At 44.5% G+C, this 26,050-nt stretch overlaps 1 protein-coding gene across 2 annotated transcripts in view; it reads left to right on the forward strand.

The window, feature by feature from the left end:
- The first annotated feature begins 306 nt into the window (after positions 1 to 306).
- Positions 307 to 26,050, forward strand: part of LOC118398757 (mitogen-activated protein kinase kinase kinase 7-like) — a 33,366-nt gene continuing 7,622 nt past the window's right edge. Inside the window, exons 1-16 of one of the 2 annotated variants that reach the window (XM_052471128.1) lie at positions 307 to 1,441; positions 2,214 to 2,324; positions 2,446 to 2,511; positions 2,730 to 2,775; positions 5,948 to 6,086; positions 6,752 to 6,880; positions 8,268 to 8,392; positions 8,902 to 9,032; positions 9,286 to 9,367; positions 9,496 to 9,620; positions 9,913 to 10,060; positions 13,230 to 13,310; positions 19,412 to 19,479; positions 22,167 to 22,230; positions 22,619 to 22,680; positions 23,132 to 23,247. In XM_052471128.1, coding sequence (XP_052327088.1) covers positions 1,355 to 1,441; positions 2,214 to 2,324; positions 2,446 to 2,511; positions 2,730 to 2,775; positions 5,948 to 6,086; positions 6,752 to 6,880; positions 8,268 to 8,392; positions 8,902 to 9,032; positions 9,286 to 9,367; positions 9,496 to 9,620; positions 9,913 to 10,060; positions 13,230 to 13,310; positions 19,412 to 19,479; positions 22,167 to 22,230; positions 22,619 to 22,680; positions 23,132 to 23,247 — 1,580 coding nt within the window. In that variant the 5' untranslated portion in view covers positions 307 to 1,354. Of the gene's footprint in view, positions 1,442 to 2,213; positions 2,325 to 2,445; positions 2,512 to 2,729; positions 2,776 to 5,947; positions 6,087 to 6,751; positions 6,881 to 8,267; positions 8,393 to 8,901; positions 9,033 to 9,285; positions 9,368 to 9,495; positions 9,621 to 9,912; positions 10,061 to 13,229; positions 13,311 to 19,411; positions 19,480 to 20,471; positions 20,968 to 21,079; positions 22,270 to 22,618; positions 22,681 to 23,131; positions 23,248 to 26,050 lie in introns of those variants that run through there. The other variant, XM_052471127.1, reaches the window with a different exon arrangement.

A 26,050-nucleotide genomic window follows, 5' to 3' on the forward strand; every position in this document is an offset into this window, starting at 1 on the left:
TTTCAACTGTAGGCTACCAATGGTGGGAAAAGTACCCAATTGTCATACTTGAGTAAAAGTAAAGTAAAAGTAAAGATAGAAAATTACTCAAGTAAAAGTCACCCAGTAAAATACTACTTAAGTAAAAGTCTAAAAGTATTTGGTTTTAAATATACTTAAGTTTTAAAGTTAAATGTAATTGCAAAAATATACTAATGTATCAAAATTAAAAGTAAAAATAAATATTTTACTTTAAGCAAACCAGAAGGCACAATTGTCTTGTTTTTTTTTTTTGCTTAATTGATAACCAGGGTCAAGCATTTGTGTTCAGTGAGTCCGCCAGATTAGAGGCAGTAGGGATGTTCTCTTGCTAAATGCGTGAATTAGACCAATTTCCTGTCCTAAAATGTAACGAGTAGCCTACTTTTGGGTGTCAGGGAAATGTTTGGAGTAAAACGTACATTGTGTAGTGAAGTAAAAGTTGTCAAAAATATAAAAAGTAAAGTATAGATACCTTAAGTACTCTTTACACTATAGGCTACGTATACTGTTGACATTTAAGAGGCTAAGAACGTTACTTATAGGGACATACATACATAATAATATGGTTAACAATAACCTCGTATCATTTTTATTATAGCGTCTCTACTTACAAAGTTGCATCTGCATGCCATTCGGGACACAAAGCTGGTGGGGCAGAATTCAGGGGAGCACACCCTTTCTGGAGCTGCTGCCTCTAACAACTGCGGAATAAAATAAAAGTCGTTTTATAATGGAAGCAAAGTCGTAATTATAAAGTTATGTACGCGAGTCAGATGTTTAGAAAAACGCAGGGAAAAACGGTGGACACTTTGATTGTTTGAGTTTTAAATGTTGAGGAAATCAATCACCCCATGTCTCCAGCCACTACACCGGTGGTGCACGGTCTTCGGCGGCGAAGGGCTGGCGTGATCAGGCCAGCAATCGGCCTAGTCAAGTGACTCCCAAAGTGTCAGATATAGCTTGCTCGCCAGCTAGCTAACTTGCTGAACTACTTTTGTCAACCAACGTCATTGACGTCCCTGATGTGGCAATTGAAAGTTGCTGTTTTCAAATTGTGGCTACTACTAGCCATTGTTAATCGACTTTTTAACTAACGTTAGCAAACTACCTTACTAGCTCAGCTACCAGTTGGCTATGTTGGACTGAGCTAGCTAGCCAGTAAACACAGCTTGCGAGTTCCAGTTCTTAAACTAGATTTATTTCCGTTTTAGGTACGCCAGTGTCTTGGCAAGTTGTCATGTAAGATTATTTTTATTTTTATTCGTGTACGCGTCTTGCATATTATTATTTTTTACATCTTGGTTCGAATGAATAACTAGTTAGCCAGTTAGCAATGTCTCTGCCATCCGCCGATATGATCGAAACTCCCCCTGGATATCCCTTTGAAGAAATAGATTATGTGGATATTGAAGTTGAAGAGGTATGTAACAAATGAGCTATTTCAACATTTGATTGGAACGTGAGGGATCCTATGATGCAGAAGTTGCCACAGTGCGTGATATCGCAATTGTCATGGTTGCTAGCTCTACCATTGTTAATCTACTTTTTAGCTAACGTTAGCAAACTGCCTTACTAGCTGTCTAGTTAGCCCAGCTACCAGCTGGCTATGTTGGATTGAGCAAGCTAGCTAGTCAACAAACAGCTTGCTGGCTAGGTGTGAATCACCCCAGCATGGGGTGTGATGTTGGGTTTGAATCACCCCAACATTGTGAAGTTGTATGGCTCATGCAGTAATCCGGTAAATCAGCTTTTTAACTATGCATGGAATGTTTTGTGTATTATGGTTTTGAAAAGGCCTGGGAATTAAATTACCATAACTATCTCACTAATAGCTATGCCATTCATCAATTATTTTGCCATAGACGTTCAGGAGAATGGTCAGTTAGCTATGCTCCAAATCTATTTGACAGGTCTTGTTTTGATTGTAGCAAGATAACGAGCTGCAGTTCCCCACAGGTGGGCCCCACACATCAGACCCCTCCATCAGATCAGCTGACGTTGACTGTCTGCACACAAGAGTTTGATTGATATGCTGGATTGTGTAATGGAACTTGTCCACAACAACGGTGTTAGCTTGGCTAATTCCCAAAACACCCAGATGGAAAGTGTCATTAGTAGGGTCATGATAATAATAGACAAATAACATCGCATCCAACACACTTGGCTTATGTCATCTACCTGTTATCTTTCAGGTCGTGGGGAGAGGTGCATTTGGTGTTGTCTGCAAGGCCAAATGGAAAGGCAAAGATGTCGCAATCAAGACAATAGAGAGTGAATCTGAAAGGAAAGCGTTCATAGTTGAGGTATTGTCACATTGTACTGGGATACTAGTAGAGAGATTCTGTAAAGTTATGGCAGGTCAGTTTAAAAACAACCCAAAGAGATCCTTCTTGATTTTCTTCCCTCCTCCTCTCCCCTCCCAAGCTGCGACAGCTTTCGCGTGTGAATCACCCCAACATTGTGAAGTTGTATGGCTCATGCAATATTCCGGTAAGTCATCTTTTTAACACACTGATATTTCAGTGTGTTGTTGTAGCCTATGGTTTTTGCCAGTTGTTGTAAATACCTTGGAACAGTGGGTTGTTACTGCTATTGGTGTTTCTACAATAAAATCAAGGTCGACAAATGACCAGAACATCGTGGGATACTGTATACCCTAATAACTAGATATTTTTTTCATTTTTGACGGCACAAATTTTCCGATCTAGGTCTGCCTGGTGATGGAATATGCTGAAGGGGGGTCTCTGTACAATGGTGAGTCCCTGGACGATGATGTAGGCAAGCCTACTACTAGGCTCGTACCTTCATACTGACCTTGTGCCATCCTAGGATATGAACACAAGGGGCGCTATATTCAAACCCCACTGAGTCTGTAATCTGAAGATTAGCAATGCTAATAAGTACACTATATATACAAAAGTATGTGGACACCCCCAAATTAGTAGATTCGGCTATTTCAGCCACAGCGGTTGCGCAGAGATGTATAAAATTGAGCACACAGCCATGCAATCTCCGTAGAGAAACATTGGCAGTAGAATGGCCCATACTGAAGAGCTCCGTGACTTTCAATGTGGCTTTGTCATAGGATGCCATCTTTCCAACAAGTCAGTTTGTCAAATTTCTGCACAGCTAGAGCTGCCCCGGTCAACTGTAAGTGCTGTTATTGTGAAGTGGAAATGTATAATGGCAACAACGGCTCAGCCATGAAGTGATAGGCCACATAAGCTCACAGAATGGGACGGCCAAATGCTGAAGAGCGTAGCGCTACCTGCTCCAATGCATAGTGCCAACTGTAAAGTTTGGTGGAGGCATGACAATGCCCCCGTGCACAAAGCGAGATCCATACAGAACTGGTCAAGATCTGTGTGGAAGAACTTGACAGGCCTGCACAAAGCCCTGACCTCAACCCCATCAAACACCTTTGGGATGAATTGGAATGCCGACTGCGAGGCCAGGCCTAATCACCCAACAGTGCTCGACCTCAATAATGCTCTTGTGGCTGAATGGAAGCAAGTCCCCGCTGCAATGTTCCAACATCTAGTGAGTGGAAAGCCTTCCCAGAAGAGTGGAGGCTGTTATAGCAGCAAAGGGGGCACCCAATTCCATATTCATGAACATGATTTTGGAATGTGATGTTCGACAAGCAGGTGTCCACATACTTTTGGGCATGTAGCGTACATTTAACCACTTAGCTAGATGACTAAGTTAGCAAACCAGTTGCACAACTGCAGAGCATTTAGCACATTTTAGACGATTAACTTAATAGTTATAAGATATCTAGCTGGCAAACATTTTGTTTTGAGTTCCATATTGTAACCAGGCCACCTGGCGCATGCTGCACAACAATGAATGAGTGACTAAAGCATCCCGTCTCTTTGTTGTGTGCTTGTAAACAAAACAACGTGACTGGAGACTACCAGTAAGCTTCATCATGAAAAAAATGTGACGAGTGAAATGAAGAACGCGATCTGCTTTATCTCCTAACGTATTGCACACGTGACATTGACGGCAGGTATTTAATCAAGTAGCCACAAATATATATATATATATATGTTTTTAAAGCTTTAAAGAAATGGTTTTCGACGGTATTGAGAAACCATCCTGTGGCTATTTCCAAATTCCCTGGTATACTGCCCAAGCCGACCTACTTCTCTACCACACACATTGACATGGCTTTTAAATTTGTGTAAATACATGCCATGTCAAACAATTGGAAATATTGCAATCAATGTCAATTACTCCAATACCCAAATGCAAACTATGCTCTTATTAACCCTTTACACTCGTACCCTTATACGTGTAAAAAATTGCAGATTTGGGCGCTAATAAGCACCTAAATTGGAATGTAGTGGCTGTACAGTGACATGCTATAAGTTACATCAGAGCTCAGGCTCTGCGCTTCAGTGTTATATGGGTTTTGACTGACAGCCGTTCTGAACTTGAGCACAGCTCACGACAACAAGTTGCCCCCATCCCTCCTGGTATTTGGGCAATTTTCTTGTTGTCTTAGTGAGGGAAATTCTGTAAATTAAGATGACTTGATGTAATTTGAAAGATGTGATGTTGAGGATTATAATAAATACCGTTTTGATGTCAAACACCCTTGATTCCAAATGTGCACATCATAAATCATGTCATATACAGTGTCAACATTCAGGATCACTATGTTTGATGTACAGTTACAGACGACGTGTTGTCATATCCTGGGTTGTTCTGAACAGAATGAGACCCTATTTGTTTATTGTGAAGAAAATTTGCCAAGGCGCACACACCTGAATGTACTCATGACTCATTTCTATGATCTGTTTCTCTGAATTGCCCTGTGAAAGCCTACCACTGTAAGATCGTATTTTATAATTTAGCTAGGCATGTTGGCAATAGAACAAGCTTTCAAATCATGCCCACCAGACCCAGATTGCCATGTTATAATGTGACTGTTTTTGGAATGTATCCAGAGTATTTGTAAATGTAAAATGCACACACATCAACAGTGCAATGTTTTGATTCAGTCTTGTGTGATGTTAACTGTTGTCTTCACCTTTTGGTCTAATAATTTCTCTGTTATCTCCTAACTGTTCCATTTAAATTTTGCCTCATCCATATAGGCCAATTCCCATGAGTGTAAAGGGTTATTACTATTGAGATGATTCCTTAGATTGGTCAGTACTTTCACAATGACCTGTTATGTAGTATTGCAGAGTTAGGAAGTGTTCATGGATCCGTTACCAGAAAGGGGTTCAAATACATGTGTATTTGAGTGTGGTATTTTAAAATACTTTTTTAAAGTACATCGGTTAAATGCATTGGAGTGTTTGAGGCAGTGTTTTTGACTATTTTCAAATATATACATTAAAATATTAAACTACTTGTCTTTAATAAATAAAATCATAATACTTACTTTGAATGTATGTGAAATTAATTGAGGTATTCAAAATAGTATTTGAACCCAGGTCTGACTCTTACCTGTACACGCACTTTACCCCCTTGTATACTTTTCTACCTCTGAATCTCTGTCAAAGTTATTTAAAGTTGGTGTTCTTAGTTGTGGTCGTCACAACTTTGTTGAATGCTTGAAACTATAACTTTGAAGGTATTGTGTGTGTGTGTGTGTGTGTGTGTGTGTGTGTGTGTGTGTGTGTGTGTGCACGCGCATATTAGTAGTAAACAAGGAAAGTTCTCCCTGGTGAGGACATTTCCCAGGTCCCCACAAGGACAAAGGCTATTTTAAGCTTAGTGGTTAGAGTTATAGAAAATATCATTTTGAATGGCAATTCATTTTATGTTCCCACAAGGATAGTAAAAATTGGTGAAAGTGTGTTTGCACTTGTGGACTTTTATGGCTATGGAAGTGTGCGTATGTGCATGCAGGTGTGTTTTGTGTTTATTTCGAGGTGTCTGTGGTAGTGACTGTGTTCTCTGTCCACAGTGCTGCATGGTGCTGAACCCCTCCCCTATTACACTGCTTCCCATGCCATGAGCTGGTGTTTTCAGTGTTCCCAAGGGGTCGCCTATCTCCATGGCATGAAACCAAAGGCTCTCATTCACAGGGACCTCAAGCCACCCAAGTATGCTCCTCCTCACCACCTCCCCCTCTCTCTTGTTTCACTGCCAATAAAGTGCCTTGCTCCCCCACTCAAGGTGTAATTTAATAGATGTGTGTGATATATTATATTATGCAATAGCATCAGAATATTTGTGCCTCTTTATTAACCAAAATAGCATAGTTTTATTATATATATTTAATGAGAATAGTCAACGGACGAGTTCCAGTCGTCTACATGTAAAAGTATTTTGCTTTATGTTTTTGTTCCATTTCTGTTCAATCTGGCTTCAGTAGTAAGGCCTTAGTGTTTTCATAGTGTGCCCCTGACTGAAATGCTTAGAGTAGCTGTATCGGCTCCAGAGGTTATATATTTGGCTCTGACGGAAAAGACTGGAACCTAACCTTCACGCTCTTTGTGTGACACAGCGGGTGTTGCCAGACTGTGTGGTTGTAAAGTTATTTGCTGTAAGGGATCGGACTTTCCTTTTGTATCCATAAAAATAATCTGACTAGCTGTATTCCCTTTTTTTCATGTTTTTTTTAATGATTAGAAATGTTTGCGTTGAAGCTAAAGTGGATTTATTATGTGTTCGTAACCCATTTAGACCTCAGTAGCCTTTAGTTACCCTTACGTTGTCTCACAGGTGACTCATTTGAGTGGATCTTTTGTTTACTTGTTTGTTTCAGCCTGCTCCTGGTTGCCGGTGGCACCGTGCTGAAGATATGTGACTTTGGGACAGCGTGTGACATTCAGACCCACATGACCAACAACAAAGGAAGTGCTGCTTGGATGGCCCCAGAGGTGTTTGAAGGCATGTATGAACAGCATGGCAAATGTTTGGAACACGCCAAGGGATGCCTGTCCCATCTGTCTTAGAAAGCGCAAATTGGACTGACTCTTTAAGAACAAGGCTATCTAAACAAGTGTAGCCTTTCATAAATGTGTTTATCTAGAGTGCATTGATTGTCAGTGTTTGGTTATGTGATGCTACTGTTGAGAGCAGTGTTTATACAGTAGGGCTTATGGAAGTGATCGTTAATTGTAATGGTGTGCCACTTTGGCTTTATCACTTACTTGATCACTGGAAGTCACCCCAAACACGTAGACGCCACCATTTCTCAAAGCCGGATTAATCTAACACTTGTTAGCATTCTGTTAATTTCCATTCATTCATATCTTGGGTGGTATTTATTATTTATTATTGTGGTTGTACACACAGACATTTAGAAGTTGAATTGAGGGAAAGATGCAGCATATTGCAGAGCCGGTTTCGGTTTCATCCCAAAGAGAATGTAGCATTTTAGTCTAGGCTGAGAAGCCGGTAGTTTAATGCAGGATTCCCAAACTCGGTCCTGGGGGGCCTGGGTTCACATTTAGTTTTTTGCCCTAGTACTATTCAAATAACCAACTCATCATCAAGCTTTGATTATTTGAATCAGCTGTGAAGTGCTAGGCGCAAAACAACTATACATGCACCCAGGAGGGGCCCCAGAACTGAGTTTGGGAATCCCTGGCCTAATGTACTTTGTTTTACAAAACACATTGAGGCAGGCTCTTGTCAAGGGGGTCAGGAGGAAACGCAAAGGTAATAGTATTTACATTTACATTTAAGTAATTTAGCAGACGCTCTTATCCAGAGCGACTTAATTATCTTGTTTAAGGGAGTAACATGATTTCCATGCAATTTAAACAGCTGACATTTGCCCTCAGAATGACCTCCCTAAAGCTAATTTGCATCACGGGGAGAAATGTTATTACAAAAGGCCTTGCCAGCAAAGCAACTTTAAATCTGAGTTCCAAATGACACCCTATTCCACATGTAAATAAAGGTGAGAAAAAAAATATATTGTGCATTATGGGCCCTGGTCAAAAGAAGTCCGCTAAATAGGGAATAGGGTGCCATTTGGGACACAACCCAAACGTCTGTGTGAAGAGTAGTTTAATTCCACAACATAGCCGCAGTAATTAAGCATCTCAGGAGTGGCCCTGAACTAAAATTGCCTCCTTATTTTCATCACACATGTTCTTAAGGTGCGCAGACCAGATGGATGCTCCTGTGCTTTCCCAAGCACATCCCCCTTCTCCCCAACACTCCTCACACATATTAACCGTGCTTTTTTAAGACTTACTTTTCATCAGCCAATCAGAGCAATCTGAAAGGCCCTGAGTGGAGCTGTTTCTCTCATATGTGCTTTCAGGCAGCAATTACAGCGAGAAGTGTGACGTGTTCAGCTGGGGCATCATTCTCTGGGAGGTGATCACACGCAGGAAGCCCTTTGATGAGATTGGAGGGCCGGCCTTCCGCATCATGTGGGCTGTGCATAACGGTGAGTCTAAGAGGAAGTAGGTAGGGGAGCTGAATGAGTTAATCTCTGCTGACATGTCAATCACCCTGGCGTCTCAGAACCGGCTGCCCAGTGAGACCTGCTGTGAGATTAAATGAGTTACGAGGCTGACGGGGAAGCGCAATTAAAAAGACAGACTCACCTGTATAGCGCTCCCTGCTGTTCCCTCCGTCGCACAGTAGAGTGATGGAGCAGAATGCTAACGGAACACGGACTGTCTGAGAACAGGAGCACACCTGGGGACACGACACTACTGCGTCTGTCATTCCAACAAATTAGCGGTGCCACCACAGCAGGGGCTTTCATTTGCATTAGATTGGAATTGTTTACTTGTACTGAAATTAACTTTCTGGAACTTGATTACATTTTTAAAAGATTGCATTTGTATAACCTTTGACCTCTACATTTGATTGTGTTTGGGTGTTTGTATTCATAGTGATAAATGTTGACGTAGTGCGTCTTATCTCTCTGTTTATATTGATAATGTCCAGGCACCCGGCCACCGCTCATCAAGAGCCTACCCAAAACCATTGAGAGCCTGATGACCCGCTGCTGGTCTAAAGACCCCTCTCAGAGACCCTCCATGGAGGAGATAGTCAAGATCATGACCCATCTTATGCGAGTAAGGCCCTCCTACACTCATACTTATAGAGATGCATTAAATGAAATTGAATGCCTTACCAAGATAGCCGCCTTGCAGACAAGTGATCTCCACAGTGTCCATTCCAGTGTTCTTTTGAATTCCATGCCGACACCGATTCTGGATGTAAGGAGGACTCTTAACCATGGTGTCCTGTTCTCCGACTGCTTGCCTGGTCAGATGGTCAGTGTTGGGAATATCGCTGTTACGTTTTCTGTCAACCTCTCTTTTCCAGTGCTTCCCAGGATCTGATGAACCCTTGCAATATCCGTACCAGTCTTCAGATGAAGGACAGAGTAGCTCAGCCACCAGTACAGGTAGCTACATCTATATCGTTGAAATAGTGGAAGCTTTTATTATCTGTGTTAGTTTCATGTACATAAAACATCATGGACGTAATGTGGAAATATCTCATGTCTCACCACCTCTCTATTGGGTATTACAGGTTCCTATGTGGATTACACTTGCAACAGCAATAAGAGTGACACAAACATGGAGCATGGGGACTCTCCAGGGAGCAACGACACCATCAAGATCACACCTCAGTTTGCACATCAGTTCAGGCCAAAGGTAACGCAGCAACCTGTACTGGTACTTGGCTTGCCATGTCTATCACAACCATTAAATCTGAACAATTTACTTTGTCAGGTGTCTAGGTGAGAGAAGGTAGACACATTAATACAATTAGCTACATTTGTGTGGATATGAACAAAATGATTTAAACAAGCATCATATGACAGTAATCACGGTCATTTTGACGTAATCATCAGTGCACAAAATGTTATTGGGACTTTTTGACCACACTGAATAAGTAGTGAAATGTATTGTAGGCCAACAGTATCTGTTTTGTCTGTGCTCTCAGGTAGACCCGTTGTGGAGCCTGCCTCTGTCCAGAGGGAGCAGTGTTGAGAGCCTGTCGGAGAGAACACACAGTCTGCTGCCCTCAGAGAGCAAAAGAATGAGTGCAGACCTGTCAGAGCTGGAGCACAGGGTGCCTTTCGCTCCCACAGGTAACGTCAGAATCGACACCCTTCACACACCCCAAAATGGAGTATACTAGTGTAGGACTACATATTTGGCACATGACACACTTCTAGAAGAGAAGCATACAGTTCATACTTACAGTAATGTTACGTCAGCTAATGAAGTCAGCTTTATTTCAGTACGAGAGAGCGATGGCATCCTATGCCATTAAAGCTACTATCAGGTTGGCAGGTAGCCTAGCGGTTAAGAGCGTTGGGCCAGTAACCAAAAGGCCCAACCAAAAGGTTACTGGTTCGAAGCCCTGAGCCGACTAAGTGAGAGAAAATCAAAACTATGATATAACACATATGGAATCATGTGGTAACCACAAAAGTGTTAAACAAATCCAAATAGATTTTATATTTGCAATTCTTCAAAGTAGCCACCCTTTGCCTGTATGACAGCTTTGCACACTCTTGGCATTCTCTCAACCAGCTTCATGAGGTAGTCACATGTGTTTCAATGAACAGGTTTACCTTGTTAAAAGTTAATTTGTTGAATTTCTTTCCTTAATGTGCATTTGTGTTGTGACAAGGTAGGGTGGGTACATAAGATATCCCTATTTAGTAAAAGACCAAGTCCATATTATGGCAAGAAAAGCTCAAATAAGCAAAGAGAAATGACAGTCCATCATTACTATAAGACATGAAGGTCAGTCAATCTGGAACATTTCAAGGACTTTGAACGTTTCTTCAAGTGCAGTCACAAAAACCAAGTGCTATGATGACACTGGCTCTCATGAGGACCACCACAGGAAAGGAAGACGCAGAGTTGCCTCTGCTGCGGAACATGTCAGATTGCACCACAAATAAATGATTCACAGAGTTCAAGTAGCAGACACATGTTAACATCAACTTTTCAGAGGAGACTGTGTGAATCAGGCCTTCATGATCAAATTTCTGCAAAGAAACCACTACTAAAGGACACCAATAATAAGAAGAGACTTGCCAAGAAACACGAGCAATGGACATTAGACCGGTGGAAATCTGTCCTTTGGTGTGATGAGTCCAAATTTTAGATTTTCGGTTCCAACCACCTTGTCTTTGTGAGACGCAGAATAGGTGAACGGATGAGGAGGTGGTGTGGGGGTGCTTTGCTGGTGACACTGTCTGATTTATTTAGAATTAAAGGCACACTTAACCAGCATGGCTACCACAGCATTCTGCAGTGAAGCGCCATCCCAACTGGTTTGGGCTTAGTGGGACTATTATTTGTTTTTCAACAGGACAATGACCGAACACACCTCCATGCTGTGTAAGTGCTATTTGACCAAGAAGGAGCGCGATGGAGTGCTGCATCAGATGACCTGGCTGCCACAATCCCCTGACCTCAACCCAATTGAGATGGTTTGGGTTGAGTTGGTCTGCAAAGTGGAGGAAAAGCAGCCAACCAAGTGCTCAGCAAATGTGGGAACTCCTTCAAGACTGTTGGAAAAGCATTCCTCATGAAGTTGGTTGAGAGAATGGCAAGAGTTCAAAGCTGTCATCAAGGATAAAGGGGGGCTACTTTGCAGTGGTGTAAAGTACTTGTGTAAAAATACTTTTTCATGTATTACTTAAGTTGTTTTTGGGGGTATCTGTACTTTACTATTTATATATTTGACTACTTTTACTTCACTACATTCCTTAAGAAAATATTGTACTTTTTACTCCATAAATTTTCCTTGACACCCAAAAGTACTCGTTATGTGAATGCTTAGCAGGACAGGAAAATAGTTAAATTCACGCACTTATCAACCGAACATCCCTGGTCATCCCTACTGCCTCTGATCTGGCGGACTCACTAAACGCACATGCTTCGTTTGGAAGTTGTCTGAATGTTTGAGTTGCTTTCCGGTTTGCTTAATATAAGGAATTTGAAATTATTTTTTACTTTTGATACTTAAGTATATTTTAAACCAAATACTTTTATACTTTTACTCAAGTAGAATTTTACTGGGCCACTTTTACTTGAGTAATTTTCTATTAGGGTATCTTTACTTTTACTCAAGTATGATAGTGGGGTACTTTTCCCACCACTACTACTTTGAAGAATCTAAAATATATTTTCATTTGTTAAACTTTTTTTTTTGGTTACGACATGATTCCATGTGTGTTATTTCATAGTTTTGATGTCTTCACTATTATTCTACAATGTAGAAAATAGTACAAATAAAGACAAACCCTGGAATGAGTAGGTGTGTCCAAACTTTTGACTGGTACTGTTAAGTTGCTTTGGATAAGAGTGTCTGCTAAAATGACTTCAATGTAAATCATGTTTCCCTGTCTGTCAAGATGCATTTCATCTGCTTTCATCTCTGAGGTGATTCCTCATGTAAGCTCCTCCATATGCCCCTCAGCACTGGTGCCAGTCATCTCCCCTCCTTCACACAGATCTAAGGCTCAGGCTGAGCTTTATAGACAGGCAGCCCAATTCTGATCTTTCTTCCACTAATTGGTCTTTTGACCAATCACATCGGATCTTTTTCAGAGCTGATCTGATTGTTCCAAAGACCAATTACTGGAACAAAAATATCAGAATTGGGTTGCCTGTCTAAACACAGCCAGAGAGAATGCCTTTCATCATTCATCATCTGCCTTGTCAAAATTAAGCTTCCAAGGCATGAGTAAGCTACAATTAGCCTTAGTCTCTATTTGTCAGGGTTTTTCCCCACACTTTCTTTTCAGCTTAATGTGAGACTGTTTTCTGTGAAATATCTTCAGTTGTCTGTCTTATTGTATAGAATTATTTCACATTGTTGATGCTGTACATGGTATATCATATGAATATTAGTTTAAAATGTAATATATTTAGCTTTATCATCTGTTTATCCTCAGCGCTCCTCAATGGTTACTATATATTACAGTATTCGGTGCCATCAATATGGTTTGATCAATTTATTTTATTCCAATTATCATACATATTCTATTGGTACAGTCAAACAGTTGCCTGTCATGTCTGTGCTAAGACTTCCTATGCAGCATCGCTAGCACTGTGTTGTGAAACTAACCAACCAACCTTAGGACAGGATGCATGTTGCCCGTGCATTGTGCATGTATGTGCTCTGCATGTCAATACAGTCCAGAGGAGAGAGCAGCGTCTGACATGTATGCTCCAGCTCTGGGCCCTCTCTTTGTCTGCATGTGTACGCCAGCTATGTGTGTGTATTTGTTGCAGCACGTCCCCAGTATAAACGAGGCCACCGTAAAACGGCGTCATTTGGCACCATTCTGGACGTTCCCAAGATCGTCGTCACAGGTACCAGTGCGGACTACCAGGCTACTTGGTACCCTGGGTATAGCTGGCTTGGCTGAACTGAATCAGTGGGTTGCTCTGACACTGCTGGGCCTTTAGTGTCTGTTACTCCAGGTCTCACAGGCTACAGGGGCGCTTGTAGTCAATGCGTCTCAAATGTCACCCTATTCCCTATAGAGTCCCTGTGGGCCCTGGTCAAAAGTAGAGTACTAAATATGGAATAGGGTGCCATTTGGCATGCAGTTCTTATATTCTGCCTTGACACTTTACAATTGAATTGAAGTAAGGGGATATTATTTAGTAAGGGGATATTACCACCAGTGATGACTCAATACAAATCAGTATTGAGGCTATGGATGATGATAAACCTGGAGTAACACACGCAGATCTCTTTTTCCTCTGTCTTTTGTGGTTTTGTTAGACGTTAAGAGGGACATGGGTTACACATAGTGGCGTTCTTATCTGTGTTTAACCCTCCAGGCACAAGATGCTGATCAAGCTGTTTCGATTCACACAGATCTATCTTTTAATCAACATATCTAATCCAGATTCATGGATGGATCCAAACGTGTTAGCCTGATGTGCAAAAACAATAGAATAGGCTGTTGATTAAGGGGCACGTCATCAGGTTATTTTTATCATCATGCCATCAGAAGGGGGGGGGGGTGAAATGGATGTGATAAAATTCATAACTCATGGCCCTGTCTGTTTCTCAGATGTCCTTCTGGCTTTGCTGCAGGCATGCAGGGAGTAAATCGGTTGGCTTGGCTTGCTCTCTCAGCTCATCCTTGTCTTTCATGCATAGAGGACGTCTGTTAAAAGCTTCTTTTTTTTCTCTCTTTGCATCCATTAACTTGGTCGATTTGATTGATTTACCTCACATTGAGGGTCACAGCTATTATTACCACCCAAGATGAGGATGAAGGAAACGGGGACAGCAGCACTGGATTTCAAACAAAAAAAGGCCTTTCTATTTAGGAAGGAGGAACTGCGAGAGACATGTTGAAGGAGTAGTTAATTAATCAGTGACTAAAGGAGAGGGCTGACGTAAGGGGATATTAAAGGTATGACAAGGTTGTTATAACTGTATGTGGCACACCTAGATGTCACTCATTTATTCAGTTCATTTCAACCCAGTCTCCATTTAGTAGTTTAATTAGTATGAAGCATTTCTCAAGTTTTTTGAAGTTCTGGATTGGCATTCTAAATCAAATGTCTATTCAGTGTTATCATAGTAGGGTGGGACTTCAAATGGCTATGCTCGCAAGCACCTCTGTTGCCATATTGTACATACTTGACAGCAGCAAAGTATATTATTTTACACGCAAAATAAGAATCACACAATGACAGGACCTTATTCTGATCTACAGCGCCTTTAGAAAGTATTCAAGCCTCTTGACCTTTTCCACATTTTGTTGTGTTACAGCCTGAATTTAAAATAGATTAAATTGAGGTTTTATGTCACTGGCCTACACACAATACCCATAATGTCAAATTGGAATTAGGTTTTTAGACATTTCTACAAATTTTATTAAAAAGAAAAAGCTGACATGTCTTAAGTATTCAACGCTTTTGTTATGGCAAGCTTAAATAAGTTAACGAGTAAATAAGTTAATGAGTAAAAATGTCACAAGTTGCATGGACTCTGTGTGCAATAGTGTTTACGATGATTTTTGAATGACTACCTCTTGTACCCCACACATCTGTAATGTTCCTCAGTCTATCATTGAATTTCCAACACAGATTCAACCAGAAAGACCAGGGAGGTTTTCCAATGCATCGCAGAGAAGGACACCTATTGGTAGATGGGTAAAGATAAAAACATTGAATATCCCCTTTTCTGCATGGTGAAGTTGTTAATTACACTTTGGATGGTGTATCAATACACTCAGTCACTACAAAGGTAAAGTTGTCCTTCCTTAGTGGTGTCCGTCCTCCCCTTTAACTGAACTAAGGGATTTCACCATGAGGCCAATGCTGACTTTAAAACAGTTCCATTTTAATGACTGATAATGGGAGAATTGAGGATGCATCAACATTGTAGTTCCATCACAATACTAACCTAAATGACAGAGTGAAAAGGAAGCCTGTAGAGAATCAAAATAATCCTAACATGCATCCTGTATGCAATAAGGCACTTAAGTAAAACTGCAAAACCATTTGGCAAAGAAAGTAACTGTATTGAACACAAAGCGTTATGTTTGGAGCAATAACACTTCACTGAGTACCACTCTTCATATTTTGATGCATGGTGGTGGTTGCATCATGTTATTTGTATGCTTGTCATTGACTTAAGACTTTTTTAAGATCAAAAGAAATGGAATAGATCTAAGCACAGGCAAAATCCTAGAGAAAAACCTGGTTCAGTCTACTTTCCAACAGACACTGGGAGACAAATTCACCTTTCAGCAAGACACTACCCTAAATCAGAAGGCCAAATATACACTGGAATTGCTTGCACAGATGACGTTCAATGTTCCTGAGTAGTAAGATTTGAAAATGACTCATGGAATGATCAACAACCAACCATTTTTTTTCAAAGAATAATGTGCAAATATTGTACAATCCAACTAGAGACCAAGAAAGACTCCGCTGTAATCCCTGCCAAAGGTGATTCTTACATGTGGTGACTCAGGGGTGTGAATACTTATGTAAATGAGATATTTCTGTGTGTTAATTTTCAATACATTTTCTAACTTCCATTTTGAATTCAGGCTGTAACACAACAAAATTTGATAAGTCGAATGCGTATGAATACTTTCTGAAGGCACTGTATGGGCCTAGAGCAACAACTACTGCAGTGACAAATGAGCATTTGTCCTAATCCAAAATTCAGTGTATTGGTGTGTGTGTGTGTGCCTGCCTGTGTGTAGTGTCTTTGTTTTGGAGTTTTGTGCAATAAGGAAGGTCATGGTAGTTTTAGATGTTCTCTTCCATATCATGTAAAAAGTTATGCATTCACAATTTAGTAGTTTAGAAAGAAAGAAAAAATCAGTTGTTGAGGGTATTGTTTAGTTCGAAATTTAACTTAAATTGTCCCAAATTGTTTTTTAATGGTTTCCACCTTAAATATTGCCCTTGTTGCAGTAGTTCAAATGTTGTATGGGTCTGGGATTGATGCCAAGGGGTGTGCGGAGGGTAAAAAAGACCAGTGCTCCCATCGCCAGAAAATTCCCATCAGCTGAATATTCCGACTCAGAAGACATTGTTCATAATTCTCCAGCATAGATCGAACTAATAATACTTCTAACTGCCAGATGGCTATAATTTCACCTGTTATCCTGACAATGTCAGGCAGGTCAGAGCCAACCTCAGGTTTACCTTGGCTGGGGATGAAGGAGTGGAGGCAGGTCAGAGCCAACCTCAGGTTTACCTTGGCTGGGGCTGAAGGAGTGGAGGCAGGTCAGAGCCAACCTCAGGTTTACCTTGGCTGGGGATGAAGGAGTGGAGGCAGGTCAGAGCCAACCTCAGGTTTACCTTGGCTGGGGATGAAGGAGTGGAGGCAGGTCAGAGCCAACCTCAGGTTTACCTTGGCTGGGGATGAAGGAGTGGAGGCAGGTCAGAGCCAACCTCAGGTTTACCTTGGCTGGGGATGAAGGAGTGGAGGCAGGTCAGAGCCAACCTCAGGTTTACCTTGGCTGGGGATGAAGGAGTGGAGGCAGGTCAGAGCCAACCTCAGGTTTACCTTGGCTGGGGATGAAGGAGTGGAGGCAGGTCAGAGCCAACCTCAGGTTTACCTTGGCTGGGGATGAAGGAGTGGAGGCAGGTCAGAGCCAACCTCAGGTTTACCTTGGCTGGGGATGAAGGAGTGGAGGCAGGTCAGAGCCAACCTCAGGTTTACCTTGGCTGGGGATGAAGGAGTGGAGGCAGGTCAGAGCCAACCTCAGGTTTACCTTGGAGGGGGATGAAGGAGTGGAGGCAGGTCAGAGCCAACCTCAGGTTTACCTTGGCTGGGGATGAAGGAGTGGAGGCAGGTCAGAGCCAACCTCAGGTTTACCTTGGCTGGGGATGAAGGAGTGGAGGCAGGTCAGAGCCAACCTCAGGTTTACCTTGGCTGGGGATGAAGGAGTGGAGGCAGGTCAGAGCCAACCTCAGGTTTACCTTGGCTGGGGATGAAGGAGTGGAGGCAGGTCAGAGCCAACCTCAGGTTTACCTTGGCTGGGGATGAAGGAGTGGAGGCAGGTCAGAGCCAACCTCAGGTTTACCTTGGCTGGGGATGAAGGAGTGGAGGCAGGTCAGAGCCAACCTCAGGTTTACCTTGGCTGGGGATGAAGGCCAACCTCAGGTTTAGTGGAGGCAGGTCAGAGCCAACCTCAGGTTTACCTTGGCTGGGGATGAAGGAGTAGAGGCAGGTCAGAGCCAACCTCAGGTTTACCTTGGCTGGGGATGAAGGAGTGGAGGCAGGTCAGAGCCAACCTCAGGTTTACCTTGGCTGGGGATGAAGGAGTGGAGGCAGGTCAGAGCCAACCTCAGGTTTACCTTGGCTGGGGATGAAGGAGTGGAGGCAGGTCAGAGCCAACCTCAGGTTTACCTTGGCTGGGGATGAAGGAGTGGAGGCAGGTCAGAGCCAACCTCAGGTTTACCTTGGCTGCTGATGAAGGAGTGGAGGCAGGTCAGAGCCAACCTCAGGTTTACCTTGGCTGGGGATGAAGGAGTGGAGGCAGGTCAGAGCCAACCTCAGGTTTACCTTGGCTGGGGATGAAGGAGTGAGGCAGGTCAGAGCCAACCTCAGGTTTACCTTGGCTGGGGATGAAGGAGTGGAGGCAGGTCAGAGCCAACCTCAGGTTTACCTTGGCTGGGGATGAAGGAGTGGAGGCAGGTCAGAGCCAACCTCAGGTTTACCTTGGCTGGGGATGAAGGAGTGGAGGCAGGTCAGAGCCAACCTCAGGTTTACCTTGGCTGGGGATGAAGGAGTGGAGGCAGGTCAGAGCCAACCTCAGGTTTACCTTGGCTGGGGATGAAGGAGTGGAGCCAGGTCAGAGCCAACCTCAGGTTTACCTTGGCTGGGGATGAAGGAGTGGAGGCAGGTCAGAGCCAACCTCAGGTTTACCTTGGCTGGGGATGAAGGAGTGGAGGCAGGTCAGAGCCAACCTCAGGTTTACCTTGGCTGGGGATGAAGGAGTGGAGGCAGGTCAGAGCCAACCTCAGGTTTACCTTGGCTGGGGATGAAGGAGTAGAGGCAGGTCAGAGCCAACCTCAGGTTTACCTTGGCTGGGGATGAAGGAGTGGAGGCAGGTCAGAGCCAACCTCAGGTTTACCTTGGCTGGGGATGAAGGAGTGGAGGCAGGTCAGAGCCAACCTCAGGTTTACCTTGGCTGGGGATGAAGGAGTGAGGCAGGTCAGAGCCAACCTCAGGTTTACCTTGGCTGGGGATGAAGGAGTGGAGGCAGGTCAGAGCCAACCTCAGGTTTATCTTGGCTGGGGATGAAGGAGTGGAGGCAGGTCAGAGCCAACCTCAGGTTTACCTTGGCTGGGGATGAAGGAGTGGAGGCAGGTCAGAGCCAACCTCAGGTTTACCTTGGCTGGGGATGAAGGAGTGGAGGCAGGTCAGAGCCAACCTCAGGTTTACCTTGGCTGGGGATGAAGTTGTGGAGGCAGGTCAGAGCCAACCTCAGGTTTACCTTGGCTGGGGATGAATGAGTGGAGGCAGGGTGCAGATCAGGGCCAGACCAGACCTGATTGTGCTATTCAGCACAGGACACCCTGCCCGTTGACCTTTGCTGGGCCTCAGACAAGACGTGCTATGAACCCTAAAATACCCTAGTTTCCCATCACCAGCATCCCTTACTCACAGCCCCCCCCACCCCCACAAAAAAAAGCAGATCTGCACAAACGTGACACAGTGAGGCCTAGCTATTCATGTGGTAGGTGTGTGTGTTGTGCCGTGTTAGTGTGGGGGTTGAGGGGGATGACTACTACGCTATGGTCATACCAGAGCACATGTGACTGGCCAAGGAGTCGGGGGTTAAATCTGTGCAAATGTCCTGTCTCTGTGTGGCTCTGTGGTTTGGATACCCCACTTTTCACAGACCTCAGACAGACAAGTCCCCCTGGAACTGTGTCCAGGTTTTAACGGTTCCTCTATCTCTCTATCCTGTCCACAGCCACCTGTGAGGCGCAGAGACGGAGATCTGTACAGGACCTCCCTGGGGTCGGCACAGAGTCCAGCCAGGTAAGATGCTCTACAGTAGGACAGCCAGGTAAGATGCTCTACAGTAGGACAGCCAGGTAAGATGCTCTACAGTAGGACGGCCAGGTAAGATGCTCTACAGTAGGACAGCCAGGTAAGATGCTCTACAGTAGGACAGCCAGGTAAGATGCTCTACAGTAGGACGGCCAGGTAAGATGCTCTACAGTAGGACGGCCAGGTAAGATGCTCTACAGTAGGACGGCCAGGTAAGATGCTCTACAGTAGGACGGCCAGGTAAAATGCTCTACAGTAGGACGGCCAGGTAAAATGCTCTACAGTAGGACGGCCAGGTAAAATGCTCTACAGTAGGACGGCCAGGTAAAATGCTCTACAGTAGGACGGCCAGGTAAAATGCTCTACACTAGGACGGCCAGGTCAGGTGCTCTACACTAGGACGGCCAGGTCAGGTGCTCTACACTAGGACAGCCAGGTCAGGTGCTCTACACTAGGACAGCCAGGTCAGGTGCTCTACAGTAGGACAGCCAGGTAAGATGCTCTACAGTAGGACGGCCAGGTAAAATGCTCTACAGTAGGACGGCCAGGTAAAATGCTCTACAGTAGGACGGCCAGGTAAAATGCTCTAGCCCAGGTCAGGTGCTCTACACTAGGACAGCCAGGTCAGGTGCACACTAGGACAGCCAGGTCAGGTGCTCTACACTAGGAGAGACAGCCAGGTCAGGTGCTCTACACTAGGACAGCCAGGTCAGGTGCTCTACACTGGGACAGCCAGGTCAGGTGCTCTACACTCAGGTGCTCTACACTGGACAGCCAGGTCAGGTGCTCTACACTAGGACAGCCAGGTCAGGTGCTCTACACTGGGACAGCCAGGTCAGGTGCTCTAGGACAGCCAGGTCAGGTGCTCTAGGACAGCCAGGTCAGGTGCTCTACACTAGGACAGCCAGGTCAGGTGCAGCCAGGTCAGGTGCTCTACACTAGGAGGACAGCCAGGTCAGGTGCTCTACACTAGCAGCCAGGTCAGGTGCTCTACACTAGGAGGACAGCCAGGTCAGGTGCTCTACACTAGGAGGACAGCCAGGTCAGGTGCTCTACACTAGGAGGACAGCCAGGTCAGGTGCTCTACACTAGGAGGACAGCCAGGTCAGGTGCTCTACACTAGGAGGACAGCCAGGTCAGGTGCTCTACACTAGGAGGACAGCCAGGTCAGGTGCTCTACACTAGGAGGACAGCCAGGTCAGGTGCTCTACACTAGGAGGACAGCCAGGTCAGGTGCTCTACACTAGGAGGACAGCCAGGTCAGGTGCTCTACACTAGGAGGACAGCCAGGTCAGGTGCTCTACACTAGGAGGACAGCCAGGTCAGGTGCTCTACACTAGGAGGACAGCCAGGTCAGGTGCTCTACACTAGGAGGACAGCCAGGTCAGGTGCTCTACACTAGGAGGACAGCCAGGTCAGGTGCTCTACACTAGGAGGACAGCCAGGTCAGGTGCTCTACACTAGGAGGACAGCCAGGTCAGGTGCTCTACACTAGGACAGCCAGGTCAGGTGCTCTACACTGGGACAGCCAGGTCAGGTGCTCTACACTGGGACAGCCAGGACAGGTGCTCTACACTGGGACAGCCAGGTCAGGTGCTCTACACTAGGAGGACAGCCAGGTCAGGTGCTCTACACTAGGAGGACAGCCAGGTCAGGTGCTCTACACTAGGAGGACAGCCAGGTCAGGTGCTCTACACTAGGACAGCCAGGTCAGGTGCTCTACACTAGGAGGACAGCCAGGTCAGGTGCTCTACACTAGGACAGCCAGGTCAGGTGCTCTACAAGGCCTGGATTGACTAGTGTAACACCGTACATAAGCCTTCCACAGAGGGGGAAATGCATGTTATGAAAGCTTTCTCAAAAGCTTTTTGGTGGTATCGTATCTTTTTTCTCTCTGAATTGCATTGCATTTTAACTGGTCGTGTTTTGCTTCCTCGGAGGATTTGATGCATGCTCGCTCAAACATGGTGTCCAATGGCGGAAAAGCTAAGTGTTAATAAGCTAATAATAAGCTAATATGTTCCAGGTGTAGAAAGAACATTCTTTTGCAGTAGCAAAATTCCTGTTTAGTTTAAAGATTAAGTAGACTCTGCACTTGTATTGATTTATATTTGTATTGTTCTTGTCTGATACCTTTTTGCACAAAGTTATCTGTGGAGATCAACTCGTGAGTTCCCAGTAGTTGGACGGAGTGTTTTCCTCTGCTTTTCTTACATGTTTCTCTCTTTCGGGAGAGTGTACATAACCCCAGACAGACTTAAGACTTTGTTTTTCACACTTTACTTGACAAACTATACGTTGTTTCTTTCCACTGAAAGAGGCTCAGGATTCCCATGTGGGATTTTGTTGCCGTCTGAAGCCATGGGATGACAGCTATAATAATTGTTGACTTTGCTTGAGGTTCTGGTGTTTTGTGTTCAGTGGACAAAAGCAATAGCGGTCCTGTATGGCTCAGTTGATAAACCATGACGCTTGTAATGCCAGGATTGAGGGTTCAATTCCCAAGGCCACCCACTCGTAAAATGTATGCACGACTGTAAGTTGCTTTGGATAAAAGCGTCTACCAAATGGCATAAATTATTATTTCTAGGGACATTTTGTGGACATGTGTTTCCACCTCTGATCTTCTACGATTGGCTGTATGAGTGATTGACAGTGTTGTTGGCCTGTTATAGGGGAGCCGGAACAGCAGCAGGTCCTCCAGTCCCAGTGTGAGGATGATGCCGCCTGATAAGACCAGCAGCAGAGGCTATAGCTTCTCTCCCGATGATCCCACAGGTACAGTAGTATTGGTGGCAGGTAGCCTAGAGGGTTAGAGCGCTGGGCCATTAACCAAAAGGTAGCTAGTTCCAATCCCCAAGGCGTCAAGGTGAAAAATCTGCCCTTGAGCAAGGTCTTAACCCTAATTGCTCCAGGGTCACCGTTGATGATGGCAGACCCTGGCCGTGACCCCACTCTCCGAAGGGGGAGTTGGGATATGCAAAAAGACAAGGGTCTATTTCTGTTGAAGGACTTCTGGTGTCTATTGATAACTGAATGCCTGCCCAGTGGACTCGGCTTACACCGAGTCCACTACTGTCACTGTCAGAGCAACAAAAAAACACGATTCTTGCTCTCTCCTGCCCAGATACCAACGGCTCAGACAACTCCATTCCCATGGCATATCTCACTCTGGACCACCAGCTGCAGGTAGGAATCATTTCATACCGGACCTCCCCTGTCCTGCTAATGTTAAGCATTATTTTATACCACGATACATCTTGTTCCCACTCCCATCCCATTGAAATGTTTGTGTGGACCTGTCCAAAAACAATATGGTGTCACAGTGAATCTTGTTTAGTTTTTTTGTGTGCGTGTTGATATGCTATTTTGTTTTAATTGAAATGTTGATGTTTTCCCCACTCAAAGATGATTTCAACGACACTGCAAATGGACTAATTCAATTAGGGCAGGATAGCATACTTTTCTCAGAGGTTATCTAAAAAGAGGAATGTCTGTATAAATATCCACTGGCAACGGCGGTGAGATATTTAGTATATTTTTAAAAGCTCAGATGAATCTGATAAACTCTAAAAATGTATTTATATCATCTAACTGGATATATGCTTCCAAATCAATTAATCGCATGGTTTATTTTCAGCCCCTCGCTCCTTGCCCAAACTCCAAAGAGTCCATGGCTGTGTTTGAGCAGCACTGTAAAATGGCCCAGGAGTACCTAAAAGTGCAGACAGAAATCGCCTTGCTGATCCAGAGAAGGTAAATAGTGAACATTTACTGTACCTCTCCATCTTGTAGGGCAAGCGTTCAGCCACCACCAAAGGGCTGAGGTAATGCTCTGTTCTTTCATTCTTTTAGCGCTCCAAAGTTCAGTGTAATTAACTCTAGTCTGTACTGTAGGCCCTGCTGAATGTGACCATACACATCTGTGTGATCCAAGCAGACAAAAATGTCTCCCCGTTTAAGGGGGTGGGCTGTCTTGTGACTAACAGAACAAGCAGCTCCATCAGATGTGAAACATGTATTTAGACTTGGGCATATGACTGCTGAGGGCAGAGGTCCACCCAAAGGCAATTACTAATTTAGATGACTAATGACATTCAAACAGGCCTGCTAAGCTGTGCAAGTCGAGCGTTGTGGGACAACTGGCTGTGTTTGGATGAAGAGCTAATCTCCTATTCATAGACCATGACTTTAGCAAGGAATTACCACATTTGTGGAATCAGCGGTTTTCTCACAGAAGCGATTGAATGCTTTGGTGCTTCTTCATCCACCAGCCTCTCAGCTGTGCTTATTGCATGTGATGCTATTCCTCTGTTCAAGCACAGAGTAATTCACAGTTGTCTTAATCACATTTTTTATTATTACTTAAAGGTGCGATATGCAGAAATTGCACCTCCATTTCCTGGTTGTTAAAATTGTAATTAGCCTAATTTCAGTTTGTGCCAAAACAAGCAATGGATAGTGTAGAGCAGTGATTCTCAACTAGGGAGTCACGGGAGGATTTTAAAGGGTCGCGTGACTTGTGCAAGAATAATAAAATGAAATAAAAATAACATTATTTGCTGACTTAACACATGCAGTGTGTCTGCAGTGGTGAAATGGCTAGCTACATTTGGACTCGGAGGGGTTCACGCTCCACTCACTCACTGACCAATACAATAAATTCTCCACACACACACACACACACACACACACACACACACACACACACACACACACACACACACTGATCCAATGAAATGACACATTTCGCTACATCTGCAATAACATCTGCAAAATGTGTATGTGACCAATAAACATTTAATTTGACAAACTGATCCAATAAAAATGTCATTCTGCAACGTTGTTTTAAATGTGACACGTCCAATCAGATAATACAGATCTTCTGACAGCTAGCTTGATTGACAGCTAACTACGCAGAGGTGTTCTGCAGGCATTGCACGTGTGGATAGTCGGATGTCATTTAGCTCATGTAGTCTAGCTGTCAGAGTAAAATCATGGACCAGTTTTTTTTTTTTTACGTGTAGCTCCCTCTTCATCTACTGCTGCTACCAACGTCAACAACAAGGCAGACTACCTGGTCCCTGTCAAGAAGAGAAAATACCAACCGACTTCATCAAATATAGTTTTATATAGAAGAGCGGCAGGGTGAGTGTAGACCGCAACGAGCTGTTAGCTAATGAGAACATGAAACCCAAAATGAAAAGGCATCTGGGCACCAAGCATCCAAGCCACAAAGACAAGACAGCTGACCTTTTAAAAAAGAAAATTAAAGGAAATGTCAATATCTGGAGGCCTCACAAGATTAATTGAAGAACGTCTGCACGGTACAAGAAAAGGCACTTTGTGCATCATACCTTGTGGCCCAGCGTATTGCTAAGTGCAACCCAAAAAAAACACCAGCGCAGAGGATCTCATACTCCCTGCTGCGATTGATAAATGCACTGAAATCTTCGGAGAGTCAGCCTCAACATACTTAAAACTCTACCCATATCCAATGACACTATGAGGAGGAGAATCCCGGACATGTCTGGGGACATAACGTGCCAGACATCAGAGTACATCAGTGCAAATTTCCATTACGCACTGCAGCTTGATGAATTCACAGATATGGCTAACCATGCAATTATATTGGTCTATGTCAGACACGTCTGGGATAATAACTTTGAGAAGCAGTTCCTTTTTAGTGTCGATTTGCCCACCACCACCACTCCAGAGGCTGTCTTTAGCACAATGGATATGTTCCTGGGCTCCGTGGGACTGGCCTGGGATGGGTGTGTCGGTGTGACCACAGATGGGGCAGCTGCCATGACGGGACAGCACTCTGGAGTAGTAAAGCGGATCCTGAAGAGAGCACCGAGTGCGAGGTGGATCCCCTGCTTCCTACACAGGGAGGCTTTGGCAGCGAAGGACATCATGCCTGAGCTCCACGCCATACTCCACAATGTGAGTGAAAAGTGGTTTTTTCCAGGCCTTCTGCAGGGATATGGGGTGCGAGCACCAGCAGGTGTTTCCAGGCCTTCTGCAGGGATATGGGGAGCGAGCACTAGCAGGTGTTTCCAGGCCTTCTGCAGGGATATGGGGAGCGAGCACCAGCAGGTGTTTCCAGGCCTTCTGCAGGGACATGGGGAGCGAGCACCAGCAGGTGTTTCCAGGCCTTCTGCAGGGATATGGGGAGCACCAGAGCACCAGGGATATGGGGAGCAGGTGTTTCCAGGCCTTCTGCAGGGATATGGGGAGCGAGCACCAGGCAGGTGTTTCCAGGCCTTCTGCAGGGATATGGGGAGCGAGCACCAGCAGGTGTTTCCAGGCCTTCTGCAGGCACCAGCAGGTGTTTCTGCAGGGATATGGGGAGCGAGCACCAGCAGGTGTTTCCAGGCCTTCTGCAGGGATATGGGGAGTGAGCACCAGCAGGTGTTTCCAGGCCTTCTGCAGGGATATGGGGAGCGAGCACTAGCAGGTGTTTCCAGGCCTTCTGCAGGGACATGGGGAGTGAGCACCAGCAGGTGTTTCCAGGCCTTCTGCAGGGATATGGGGAGCGAGCACCAGCAGGTGTTTC

The sequence above is a fragment of the Oncorhynchus keta genome, chromosome 19, assembly GCF_023373465.1.
Source record: "Oncorhynchus keta strain PuntledgeMale-10-30-2019 chromosome 19, Oket_V2, whole genome shotgun sequence".
Classification (NCBI taxonomy): Eukaryota; Metazoa; Chordata; class Actinopteri; order Salmoniformes; family Salmonidae; genus Oncorhynchus; species Oncorhynchus keta.